The sequence below is a fragment of the Takifugu flavidus genome, chromosome 6, assembly GCF_003711565.1.
Source record: "Takifugu flavidus isolate HTHZ2018 chromosome 6, ASM371156v2, whole genome shotgun sequence".
NCBI classification, from domain to species: domain Eukaryota; kingdom Metazoa; phylum Chordata; class Actinopteri; order Tetraodontiformes; family Tetraodontidae; genus Takifugu; species Takifugu flavidus.
In genome coordinates, this window is record NC_079525.1 from 13338408 (window position 1) to 13351530 (window position 13123).

General features: G+C 43.0%; 1 protein-coding gene across 1 annotated transcript in view; it reads right to left on the reverse strand.

Annotated features, from left to right (window-relative positions):
* tenm3 (teneurin transmembrane protein 3) overlaps positions 1–10207 on the reverse strand; it is a 55633-nt gene extending 45426 nt beyond the window's left edge. The window contains 5 exon segments of the mRNA XM_057034507.1: positions 1849–1919; positions 2263–2371; positions 2569–2648; positions 3099–3159; positions 9814–10207. Of these exon segments, the coding sequence (XP_056890487.1) occupies positions 1849–1919; positions 2263–2371; positions 2569–2641 (253 nt within the window). The 5' untranslated portion in view covers positions 2642–2648; positions 3099–3159; positions 9814–10207.
* Between the last annotated feature and the right edge of the window lie 2916 nt (positions 10208–13123).

Below are 13123 nucleotides of genomic sequence, written 5' to 3' on the forward strand. Positions count from 1 at the left end.
CATTTCTTCTTTATAAGGCTCCATTTAATATCCCGTCATATAATAATAATAATATAATAATAATAATAATAATAATAATAATAATATAATAATAATAATAATAATATACATGTAAAAATAAAAAATAAAAAATGAAATCTGTGCACCCCAGAAAGAATGTTGTTCTTATAATCCAAATTCTTTGAAACCCATTTTGTCATTACAGAAGAAATATATAAGTAATAGGTGCAACCCACCATCACATTATCAATTTAAAAATATTCCAGAACCGATTTTTTGATAAAAAAAAAATAAAAAGCCGAATTTATACAGAACACCAGGAGATTACTAAAGAGATTAAATAATAATGATGCACGACGTGTTATGTATGTATGAAAGTTATTAAATCGGATCATGATAAATAACACTTTGGAACATGGACTCGGATTGTTTGTTGACAATTAACGAGCATTTTCCGGAGATTCATCACATTTTTCACGCAATTACCGCACGTCACGCAGGATAGCGAGCGGAGTGATACGTGTGTGTTCTAAAAAGTCTCCAATCGATGCGATCGACTTCAGAAAAACTAAGCGGGTCCAAAAACAGGTATGTGAGGGCGAGGCGCAGCGTGCGTGCGTGCGTGAGTGTGCGGGTCAGGTGAGGGAGACCGCAGCGTGCGTGTGTCCGAAGGAATCTGTTCTGTCTTTACTGTCGACATCCAATAAAAACAACCACATCTCGACAGGAGCAGATCGGCTTCCGCTGTCTGACCAGCGCCGATTAAGTAGATCCACAACAATAAATAGAAAAACCCGAAAAAGTTCAGGCACTTTTTAAAAATTTCAACCTTAAATCATTGGACAGCACTACTTTAACTAACCCTCAATCACCATATTTAATCTTTCCTTATTAAAGGTACAACTATTTACTATGATATAACTAAATTGTCTAAATTTAATATTTGGTAATATAGAAAAGCGCCATTGTAAATCTTACCAAAACTAAATCTTTAGCTGCTCCTGTGCCCTTTGGTTTGAGCTCATTGAATATTTATTGCCCTCCATGTTGCGGGTAAAGAAACTCTAAACGCCAATAATGTTTCCAAGTTTGAACATACACTGAAAATGTTTTTCTTTATCTTCTCTTCTATGTTCATCCTAAAATTGACACCTCATATTGATGAAAATCTTATTTTAAAAAAAACTAAAGATGAAATGTGATTAACCCAGTGAATATTAACAAAACCACTTCCTCCATTGTACCGTCTATCTGCTATAGCGCAGAGCAAGAGGAGCCACTTTAGATAGATCAGACAGGCCAGGATGCCTCAAGATGTCTCCCTGTTGAGACGTGTCCTGCTAGGAGACCCAGGACCCACTGACCTAAAACTCATAGTAAGAGTGAATGATGGGGACCAATTAACATGGCTGCAAATTTAAATGATGCGGCCACATTATGTGACTCATAATGGATCTATTAATGTGTGTTGAACTAAATATTTTAGTGGACTTGAGTGTTTCCTGACATAAAGATTATTTATGTATTTATGTTGGCATGTTATGTATCTCTGGATTATATTCAGACCTCATTTGGTAAATAATCTGGTTTCTCTTAAAGGTCCTCGCTCTTATTTGAAATTTTAAAAAGGATTATATTCCTAAAAAGACAAAAAATCAGCTGTTCCAACAGCCAACACGTCCAGTAGACAGACAGGACACCGGATGGGTCAGGCATTAAAAGGAGGTGTCAGAATTTAACAGAGCCAAAATGCATGGGAAAAACGCATTTTTAAAATATTGAGACAAATGTCGGCGGCCATTCTACGGACAGGTGCCACGTGCTAAGAGAGCTTTTGTGTCATCCCACCTGGATTCTTGGAAGTGCCTTGCTCATGGTGAACCATGTCCACACGTCCTCTGTTTGTCCCACACAGTAACCTGTCAAAAGGGAAAATACTCTTTACTGCATTGCTCTAATAGGATCAATCCACACAGTCAGCGAACCTACTGAATAATTTAAAAAGAACTAGCCTTTCTTTTTTCCGAGATTATGTCCACAACTTTCTCCCCTTTGATCCATCTCTGATCTCCTCTTTGTTGTTCATTAACTCATTTTTTTTCTTTTTCTTTCATTCAAAGCTCGCCATCACTTTCCATCCAGCTCTTGTGTTGCCTAAATTTGGTCCCTCGCTCACTCACTCGCTGTATTAGTTCCTGTTTAAAATTAAAACCTTCTTGGTCTAAGTTAAGTACCCCCCACGGTCATATTCCCAGGTCCAACCTGGTCTGGTCCTGATGCTGGTCGAAGGCCTTGAGTGTTTCACTGGAGGAGTATGACTTCTGAGTCGGGACGCAGAGCCCCTGCGAGTCTTTACAGTCCCCCGATAAACCTGGTTGAGAGAAATCAGGTGTACATACATGCAGGTAAACAGGGGCAAAGCTCCGACAAACGGATACGCAGCCCGACGGAGGTCCGTGGAAGCTGTCAGGACGTTGTGGAGGGTCAGCCAAAAACGAGAAGCTGCCGATTTAACGTGTCAGTTGGCAGGAAACAAGAAAACGAATGAAAGGGGTCCAAGCGTCTCACCTGTATACGGTCCCTCTTTGTGCCTGCGGCTCTTGGAGAGGGAGCTGTACGGACGGCGTTCTTTTACTTCCATGATGGTCCTGCTTATAGTTTTGGTAAACATAGAGTCATGCTTCTCAGCTCCGTGGGTAGAAAAACTGACAGACAGATGGATAGAAAGGCAGATTGGCCACTAAAATTCACCTGTAGTTTTGGAACAATCCAAACAGTTACAAGGAGCAACTAAAATATGTTCATTTAATAATTCAGCTGGATGATGGGTAGATGTTTTTGTAGGGTGCATGGTGCCACTGATCTGATCTTTGTCTCAATTTTCCTGTCCTCTAGCTTAGTTTGAAGACTATGCTGTTCCTTCAGGGCGAATAGTGCTAATCTCGCTTTGAAGGGAGATTAATAGAGCAAAGAAAAATGAACAAATCTGACAGTGATGAACAAGATACTATTGATGAGAGAGTTACTATGGAGAAAGACAGTGTTCTTCAATGAAACGCAGATAACTTGACAGTAAAAAGGGTTTCTGTGGGACGTACCTGTGGTGCTGTCGTTAAATGGACCCTGTCTGCCAAGTCAATCCCGTTTAAGCTTCAAAGGCTACAAAGAAAAGGAGGAAATCTATGTAGTCAAACGGTTGTGTCCCAATTCTGTGACTCCCTGTTAAAATTCACTTCACTCTAAAAAAGTAAAAGAAAATCATCTCGACCAACTTCACAAAAAAAGCAAAAATGAATTAATGCCCTAATGAGAGCAGCAGTGACACAAGTTCAATGCCTAAATATCCACAATACAATAATAAAATGCATGCATTTCGGTTTTTGAAACAGATTTGTATATTCAGCAACCCTATGGGAGCCGTTTTAGCCTATGGGAGCTAGGGTAGTTGTTATAGCCCAGGGGAGCTAGGTTAGCTGTTGTAGCCTTGGCAAGGTTAGGAGTTGTAGTTTTAAGTTGTGTTCAGTTTTCCTGGATAGTGTTAAATCTTGTTGTGCGCATCACCTATCTTTGTGTGTGTCTTCCCTCTGGGCTTTAGTCCCTGCTCTCTCAACTTACATAATTACCTTAATGTCTTCCACCTGTGCTTGATTGTTTCCTTCCTCTTTCTGGAATTAATAAGCTTTCCTTCTCTTCTGTGTGAGAATCTGTATTCCTCCTGATGACCTTATAGCCTCATGTTCCATTCTGTGGTTTAGCAACTGGGCATAGGACTAAATAAATGTGTGAGTATTTACGGATATTAGGTCAGTTCCTGACCTAATAGTTTAACTATTAGATTGATTTGGCCTTGTCGATGGAGACTTTGACTGAGATGGACCGTGTGGTTCAAGTTCGTGTGGCTTTGAAACCTCAGGTTCAGCCTTTATCCGACTCTAAACACGTCTCAGCAAAACCCCCAAATCCGCTGGTCCGTGCAGATTTGATGGTCTATCAACTTGTCTATTGGCCAGCAGAAGTCCAGTGCCAGCAAATTTAAAGGGGGTACTTGCTCATCTGGAACAGAACTTCCTGAGCCCTTCTTGGTTTGGGGTCTTACTGGGACATTTAGACACCTTAAAAGGAAAAAAAAAAAGCCTAGCTCACTCTCAACCCTATCTGCTCTAGGTACATGGAAAACCCCAACTGGACATGGGAAGTAGGATACATAACGGTCTAATCAGTGCACCTCCTGTTTGGCCACATCTGGCCCCTTTGTACATTAAATCACTATTTCAGGTCCTGCTTGTAGACCTGTGAGAACTTTGGCTCCCCTGCAACCCCAGGTCACTGGCCAGATTTAAGAGCACTTGTGCCCTGGACCATCTGCCCAAAGGTCATGGATTCTCTCCTGCTCCTTTTCTGAGCCATCTATCCAAAGGCCCTGGGCCGTTGTGTGCCCTTAACATTGCTGTGGATTGTCCTGAACTTGGACTTACTTTTAGACCTCTCTCTGCCCTCACAGGCAGTTTGCACAAGGGCTTCAGACATCTCTGTGCACTTGCAGACCTTTTGCCTCAGGGCTTTGGACCTCTCTGTGCCCCCATGGGACGTCTGCCTGAGGGCCACAGACTTTTTCTATTTCTGCAGATTTGGATGCAGATTTTTGTGTTTTTATTTATTGGAGTTTGGTCAATTCTCACGTCAATGTTAGTTTGTTAAATTTTTGTCCTTAGCACTGTGGAACAATTTGAAAAAAAAAAAATTCTGTTAAGTTCGATTTTTATTCTGATTAAAACTAAAATTGCCATGCTGATTCCAAAATTGCAGCCATTTTTTTTTAGCATACAAGCTTTTTCTCCATAGCTTCCCCTCCAGATAAGCAAAATTCCCCTGATTCGCTGCAGTAAGACTTGCCAGCTGATTACGACTGGACTCATCTAAAGCTATGCGACAACTTATTTGTGCTGTCATAATTAAGTGCAGTGTGTGCAGCTCCCAATAGGCCAGTACTACCAATACCCTAATGGGGATACTTTCAAATATAGGGAATCCTATAGTTCAAAAACATGAAGCAATAGAGAAAAACTGAGATCAGCTTTGGGTTCTGCACCCAAAAATTAGTTAAAAACAGCTGTCAGACTTAACTCAGCAAAAATTGTGTTCCCCAGTGTCATCAATTATAAAAATGGTTTTAAAAGTGATAGGGACAAAACAAAAATAGTTATACTGCTACTACTACTACTACTTCTACTACTACTACTTACAATAATAATAATAATAATAATAATAATATAATAATAATACTTTGATAAGTACTTTAAAAACACACATATGTCTCTCTTCTTAACCACTTTATACCTTTCAGGGTCGCGGGGGGGTACACAATGGGCATAGGCAGGGTATACCCCTGGATGAGTTGCGCGTTCATCACAGGGCTCTGTATGAGCAATTGTAGGTTCGGTAACTTGCTCAAGGGTACCTGGGCAATGCTCTGGTCAATGCTCCTGGCACCCTCCCCGACTACCAGAACACAAACACATGTGTGCATTACATTTCTTTGGTCCAGTTCACTCCCCCACAGCACACTGGGGTCCCCACCATCAATTCACTCTAAGGAGGATGTTGGGCCTCTTTGAGAGTCCTTTGGGTGCTTTCCCACCATCTGAAAGAACGTTCACTTCTTGCTCTAAAGCAGGAAAGAGCTGTGATTGATGGCCAAAGACTCATTGTAAAGGTGTTGTCCCTGTCAGTAAGGAGGACACAGGAAGTCCATCTAGGTGAGATTCATGGTTCAGTACCAGTCCGACTAACTTCCCAAAAGCCTTCGAGATTTAGGTGTTGACTTGAGGCCTCTCTTGGAAACCATTTTACAAAGACTGATAACATCCGAAAAACCTGGAGGAGAATTTCCTCCAAGCAAGCAGAACCTTCCACAAGTTCAGAGAACGTCCCCTATACTCCCTGCTTTGCAAGAAGGAGGATGGAGACCGGTTCTGTGAATGATCTCGACCCACATAATGACCAGGCTGGTGCAGCAGGTGTTTTTTAGGCACTCCAGGTTGCGGAGACCCTCTGGATAGTCCTCCACGGCAACCCTTATGGTCAATACCTGCTGATCTCCAACATCCTAATGCTTCCGTGGAAGAGAAAGCTCTCTGGAGAAAAGCACACACAGCTGATTTCTGTTTGGGTCGAGACCAGGGAAGAGGTGAAAGCTTCTTTAACCCTTGTGTAATGTTCATATTGTTGTTACTCAGCCAGCGTTTGTGGGTCTGATGGACCCGTTGCATTTTGTGGCTTTTAATGCCTCACAATCAAACACTTTTGAGTTAAAATACTGAACAGACGTTTACCTTATCCCAATTACAAGCAGTATAAACAATATATATGGTTAATATTTGCCCTTTACCTTTGTTAGGTCACATTTATAACTTATTATTTAAAACATAATAAAGAAAATCAATTAAAATCAAGATATGAGTGGAAACAAATTTACAAGCGAAGCAAGATTTTTCAAAACTACTGACTTTTATTCCTTTGAACTTATTTTTATTACCTATTTTTATTTCTTTTAATAAAAAGTGAAAACGGGTCCCACAGACCCGAACACCACACAAGGGTTAAATGGTTGGAAGGCTTTTGGAGCTCAAACTAACCAAGCTCTACTCCAATATAAAGGAGCAAAAGCCAAAAATCTCAGGACCTCCTTGAGGGAGTACGCCAATCCCCGACTCTCTTAATTATCAGACGAGGATGACCTCAAATGTCGCTACTGCGTTGGCCATCGGTGGGGAACGAAGCATTTCCAAGGTTAGAGTTGTTTATGTCCGAGACCTCGACAATCAACCATCAATCCAGCTCAAACCGGGAAGGATAAAGAATGTCTCCTCCCAACGCTGCCTCCCCCAGTGCTTTCCTCTGAGGTCCAGATAAGGAGACTATCTTAACTTTGGTGTATATCCAGGAAGGAGATCATTGCCGCTGGTCAGGTCAGTGTGGAGATGATAAAGTGCAATCAGAACACTCGGCCGATCACCCCCAACGTTTTCTTATGTTGCAGCTTAACACTATAATAATAACGGTGGGAAGAAAAAATCTGAATATGCTGTCAACCATCTATATTCTATATTCATAATGGCAAAGCAAAAACAGAATTTTAGAATTAAAAAAAAAAGAATATAAAAACACCCAATAACCCCAAAAATATAGAAGCATAATAGATAAGGGAACGTCAACGATGCCAATTTAATTCAATTTCTGCTATACTGTCAGTGGCTATTTATTTATTCTAGACATTATATTTTTGCTAACTTTAACTCACAAAACCTGGAGACAGCACCAAACTGGTAACTCATGAACCTTTCTATCTTTCTTCCATCTTCCAGGCAGGTCATTCATCCACCTCCTCGTTAACGTCTGCAGTCACCCCAAGTAGCAGCACAACATTTTCCTTGTAGGAGGACTGTCTGAGCTGTGCAGTTCCTTTTGCATATTTATGACTTAAAAGTGTAAAATGATGCTAATGCACACATGCACACACACGCGCACACAGAAGGAACTGTTGCAGCGGCTGCAGCTGACCTCACTTACCCTCGGAGGGAGTGATGTCAGTATCAGCCTTGATCCACAACAGCTTCCCACTCTTCCACTGACCTACATCACTTATTTATGACCCTTGAACCTTGTAATCTTGCTTTTGGTGTTGATGAACGCGCCTCTCAATGCGAGTGTGTCGGAAGCTATGCCACTCCATCGAGTCCGTGTGTGTGTGTGTGTGTGTGTGTGTGTGTGTGTGTGTGTGTGTGTGTGTGTGTGTGGCATGCATCGCTTCTCGTGCCCATGAATACTCAAGACATATAAAACCCAAACTTACAGATTTCTTATAGAACTTGGTTGTGAAATAATATTCCTGATTAGCGTGCATGATGTGATGCAACTCCAGGGAGCCGGCACTTCTGTTGCTATGTGTCCTATTACAACATCGGGTACATCAAAGCTGATGTAACTGTGTAACAGCAACAAGGATTTTAGAAGTGCTCATCTGATTACACCCCTTTCTAATATACACCCGGAGTCAGTGCTGCGCGTGAGACACAGACTCGCACGCGCTTGCACGGTTGCAATGTGGTTAGCACAATGCTGGTTAGCGCAGCAAGAAGGTTGTGGGCTCGGTCCCCAGCTACAGCAAGCGTGAGTGTGTGTGTTTTGGGGTGTTCCGGTTTTCCGTTGCAGTTTGTATAATATGTAAAAAGCTTCTTCTCACATGGTAATTTCTCCTTTGCTAGAGATCCAGAACTGACTCTCGCCGCGAGGCATGTCAGACACATTTGACGGAATAAAACCAAAGTTAAACCTTGTTCAGACACGACAGGACCAAACAAACTCAGGAACGCGGGGGCTTCTGCCTGGATAACGTTAACGTCTCCTACGAAGCTTGAACCTGGAGCGACACAGCTTTGGTGTCCCTGTTATGGTGGCCTCCTCTTTAGCCTCCTCCTAGCAGGCTCGCACGGCCTCGTGGATTTACGCTGTGGGAGAAATGGACGGAGTGGCGTTTGAATCCCAGGATGGTTCAACTCAACCGGAGCGACTGTTGATGAGAAACTGAGTCGTATCGCTTGAGTCTTATATCAGAGGCAACTTCACAGACTTCATAGTTGAGAAAACTATTCATGGCCAAAAACGAAGCACTGGAAGCAATCGAGGGTTCATTATTTTGCTCAAGGACTCTACTGAAGGGTTCCTTCAGCGGTTGATGGAAACGATTAAATCGGGGACCCTTGGATCACTGGTGTGACCATTAAAGCGCCCGAAATACTTTCTGATCTTTCCGATCACATATTTTCTGTTTTTGATCATGTAAATCCAAAATTCCTGTATCCTAACAGCGGCGCGCAGCTACTAGCCGCGAAGGAGGCGAACTGTGTGCGGTTCCGTGGGCTGCCATGGGTCTGGTGGGAAACGGTGGCGTGCCGTGTCCACGATCCCTCCTGTTCAACAGTATTTGATGAGAATATAGAGAATATAAAAATTGTGCCTTGTGATTTTTTGTGTCATTCTCATATTTTCTTATATTAATGACTCATCTCTGCTATTTAAAATATAACAAAACTTGATAATAATTGTTAAATGGTGGATCCACTTTTTTGCCCCACGGCCTTTGTGACTTATTATGGACTGACTTCCTGTTCCAGCTGCAGCTCCTGTGGTGACTGTTGGAAGCAGCCGTGATCCAAAATGGATGATTGAATAATGCAGACTTCTAAATTTTGGGTCTCACATGCATAAAACAACAAAAGAAGAAAAAATGTTTTCAGAACAATGGTCAAAATGAACAACTGGTCAAATGAGGCGAATCAACTCAGGGAGACTGAAGTAAAGATGTTTTGATTGCAGAGTGAACATGCACATGGAATCAAGATTCATCTGATTTTGTTTTAGCCATCACACCATTAAATCATCAATTATTCCGGGGTCATTTAAGGTTTTTCCCCAGTTTTTTTTCCCGCTTTGTCCAAGCAGCAGCTCCGTTTCGGTCCGAAACAGGGAGAAACTGTGGTTGCTAAAGCCAAGCCTGTATTTCTCCTGGACGGCTCGATTAGCGCAGAGTGAATGAATCTTTAGACGCTTTCCTCATTATTTCATTCGCCCCGCAATTTAAACAAAAGTTGCACCGGTTAATATAATTATTAGAATTATTATCTTCAATGGTTTGGCTCATCTACTCGCTTTTACGCACCACTTTTAACATCCACGGAAGGCAGAAACTTTATTTTCGGATTATCCTTGCAATGTGTGCGTGCGTGTGCGCGCGCGCGCTGCCATCCATCCTACCTGTTCGCGGCGTGGTTCTCCTCCACGCACATCTCCGCGGCTCCCTCCGCAGCTGCGTCCTCCCCACCGACTTCCCATCGGCCAGATGACCTTCAAGAAAAAAAAAAGCAACAACCAGGAGGTGGATGAAAACAAAGCCAAGGGGGAAGGTTCGGTTCGGCTCGCAACTCGGAGAAAAAGTTCCTCTGGAACCGTGTTTACACGGACGTGGAGCACTTCTGTCGACCTGCTGCGCCGGTCTGAAACATCGCTCATGTGCCGGCGGCCCGGCGCACCGAGCATTATAGGTGCGCGTATGTGTGTGCGTGCGTGCGAGGGTGTGTGAGAACAGTAGTAAGCTGTGCGTGTGTGGCAAAGAGAGAGGGAGAGAGAAAGGGGGACAGGGAGAGAGCGAATCAGCTCATCTCCTCCCGGTAAAAGATGATGACTCGCCAAGCGAGAAGCGAACTGCTGGGGACTCCCTGCTGCGCCCAGGAGTGACGTTTTTGTCGTCACCCCCTTTCTCCCTCCCCCTCCCCCCTGCCGCGCGCGTGTGCGTGTGCGGGAGGGAGGTGATCAGGACGTGCGGGTGTGCAGCGGGGTAGTTTCCCGTGATTTCCATGCGCGCCTGCGAGGTTGATGATGGAAAGCTTATGGAAAAGTTCAGATCCGGACTCTTTTCAAGTGTTAAAGTGGTTGTTTTTTTTAATTTAGAATATGTAATAATATGTAGTAACCTTGTAATAATTACTATCTTTAACAACAATAATAATAAGCAAATGTACACACACCAGTGCACATAACGTATTAATAAAGTATTAATAAAACACAGTAATACTAAAACCAAAGTAAATAATAAATAAATAACACTTTTTTTTTAAAAAAAGGGAAAGATAAATTACAAAAGAAAAAAGACAAATAAAAATAATGAAAAGAATGTTTCATGGCCACCATGGGAGTCCAGCGTGGGCTGCACAAAGCTCCTTCAATTTCTAACGTCACGCCGCACGTTAAGGATGACGAACTGTTGATGGAGGACGCGTTTAAACTCCGACGCCGTACAGGAAGCCAGCGGAGGGAAGCCAGGACTGGGGAAAATGTGCTCCCACTTGTGTTTTCCTGTTAAGAGGCGAGATGCACGCCTGGCTTGTGTCAGCGTAAAGTGCAGGGCAACGCTTCAGCTAAGTGCTAACAAAAGCATGAATAAGGTGCTCAAACATGGTGAAGGATAAAATGGGCTTCGCCACGCATGGGCAGCTTCACTGCTAAAAGAAAGATTGGACAAAGTTGATCTGTTTGTCTAGTTTAAACTTGCTAATGACCCATCATTAGCTGGGGAGGGGGGGGGGGGGGGGGGGCTTCACACATGGTTGGAGAAAAGTAAGAACAAAACCCAAAGAGTGGAGAACATACCTGCTAGATGGACGCACCCACCCGTGCGTTGTTCAACTTTGCTTTAAAAGACTGAAATAATGTTTCAGTCCACATAAATGATTTGAAGAAAAAAATCAGTGACAATTGGCAACGTAGGAGGATTCATTTGATTTAACTTCACTCTGACTCTGGCCAACAGAACCACGGATGCATTCACAGCAACGAGACTCCCTGACATGCTGACACCTCACGCTGAGGGACATTCTTCAAGGAAAATCATGCTGATTTATGCCTCCCATTGGTCAAAGAGGGACATCCTTGGAGAAAAAAGAATAAACGAATGAAGGGATAAAAAAAACTGAGAAGCTAAAGGGACCGTAGCATGAATATACTGTATGAAAAAACAAAAAGTGAGGATGTTACAGAGAACTTTTGAACATCTAAGACCATACTGTGCCCATGAATACTCAGGAGGTCCTCTCTTTCTACCTCTCTTTTTCTCTCTCACTCACACACACACACACACACACACACACACACACACACACACACACACACACACACAGATCATGTCCTGTGGTCAGCCAGTGTGTACTGTGTCTCACAAAGGGAAAGGACAGATGTTTATTCAAGTGGAACCTTAAGTGTCAGTTTGTGTGTGTGTGTGTGTGTGTGTTCATACACTGCATGAGAAAAACCCCTACGCCATTAAAGGAAAAGCAGTAGAAGGTGTGTGTGTAAATATGTAAATATATAAATCTATATTTTTATATGCATGTAGTTTATTGGCCATTATGTGGTCAGGCAAATGTCTTTATCACAGTTGATTCCAAATCAGCATCTCAGGGATCTTCGTCCCGGCTGTGATGGATCACACAACTATTTTTGTGCTTTGGAATGATCACTTCACAGAGGTGTAGTTTATTGGAACAGTTCGCTGCTGTCTCACTGGATTCATTATCCAGGTTGTTACAAAGAGGAGAAAATTTTATTTCCCACTAGTGTGTGTGTGTGTGTTTCTATATGTGTGTGTGCATTTGTTGAAAATTCTCCTTCAGCTCCATTTCCCCAATGATTAAAAACACGGTGGGGGAAACAAAAGTGTGGAAGGCCGTAAGTGTTTTTCACCGATCAGCGTTCTTCAGGCCTCTCAGGAATTCCAGGGGTCATAAAAAAAGCCCCACCCCAGGATTCTCTGTGGGTCTGGTACTGGGCAGGTGAGTTGGGCCTGGTTTTCCCCACAAAGTCCATCTTAGCTTCATGAAAAAGTTTAGAGTTACGTGTTGACTTCACCGCAGAAGCGCACGTGTTGACCGCAGTGATCTACATCCCAGATTCCAAAGCAAAGACACAGACAAGAGCCTTCAAATGTAGGTCATTATAGAAACTTTTCAATGTCCCCAAACAAGGAGCTTTACAAAATTTTGTGCTCTGCTGCGGCTGGATTAAAGCGCGGAGATGTAGAAGGTCAAATGAAGAAGTTGACATTTACACTGCGGGGAACCCTCCTACTCTTACAGCATTACAGGCCTGGTAAATGTGCCCCGTTTTCACCAGATAATTATCTTTTAATTGCTGTTCTCTTCTCTCCCCCTGTCCTAGCGCGGCCCTTTCCAACATCTTTCACACCGTGTTAAATCTCTCTGTCCCTAAAAGTCAGAGTGCACCGACTCAGATTGGACGGCGGCGTGCGCGGTCCGGGACGGATCTTACAGCTCATTTAAATCGCGCTCCTCGTGTGTGCCTTTTGCCACGGTAAATGGTATACAAGGGGAAGGCATTGCAGCCAGACAAAAGGTCAGAAGAAAAGAACAGAGGAAACACAAAGGCCAAGCAGTCGGGGTAGATGATGAATCTGTCACAGTGGAAGCCTCAGCTGAGCGCTCTTTTCTTTCTTGATGGACGGAATATTCGTTAAAGAGAATATCACCTGTCCAGTGTATTTGTCTGTGAAGCT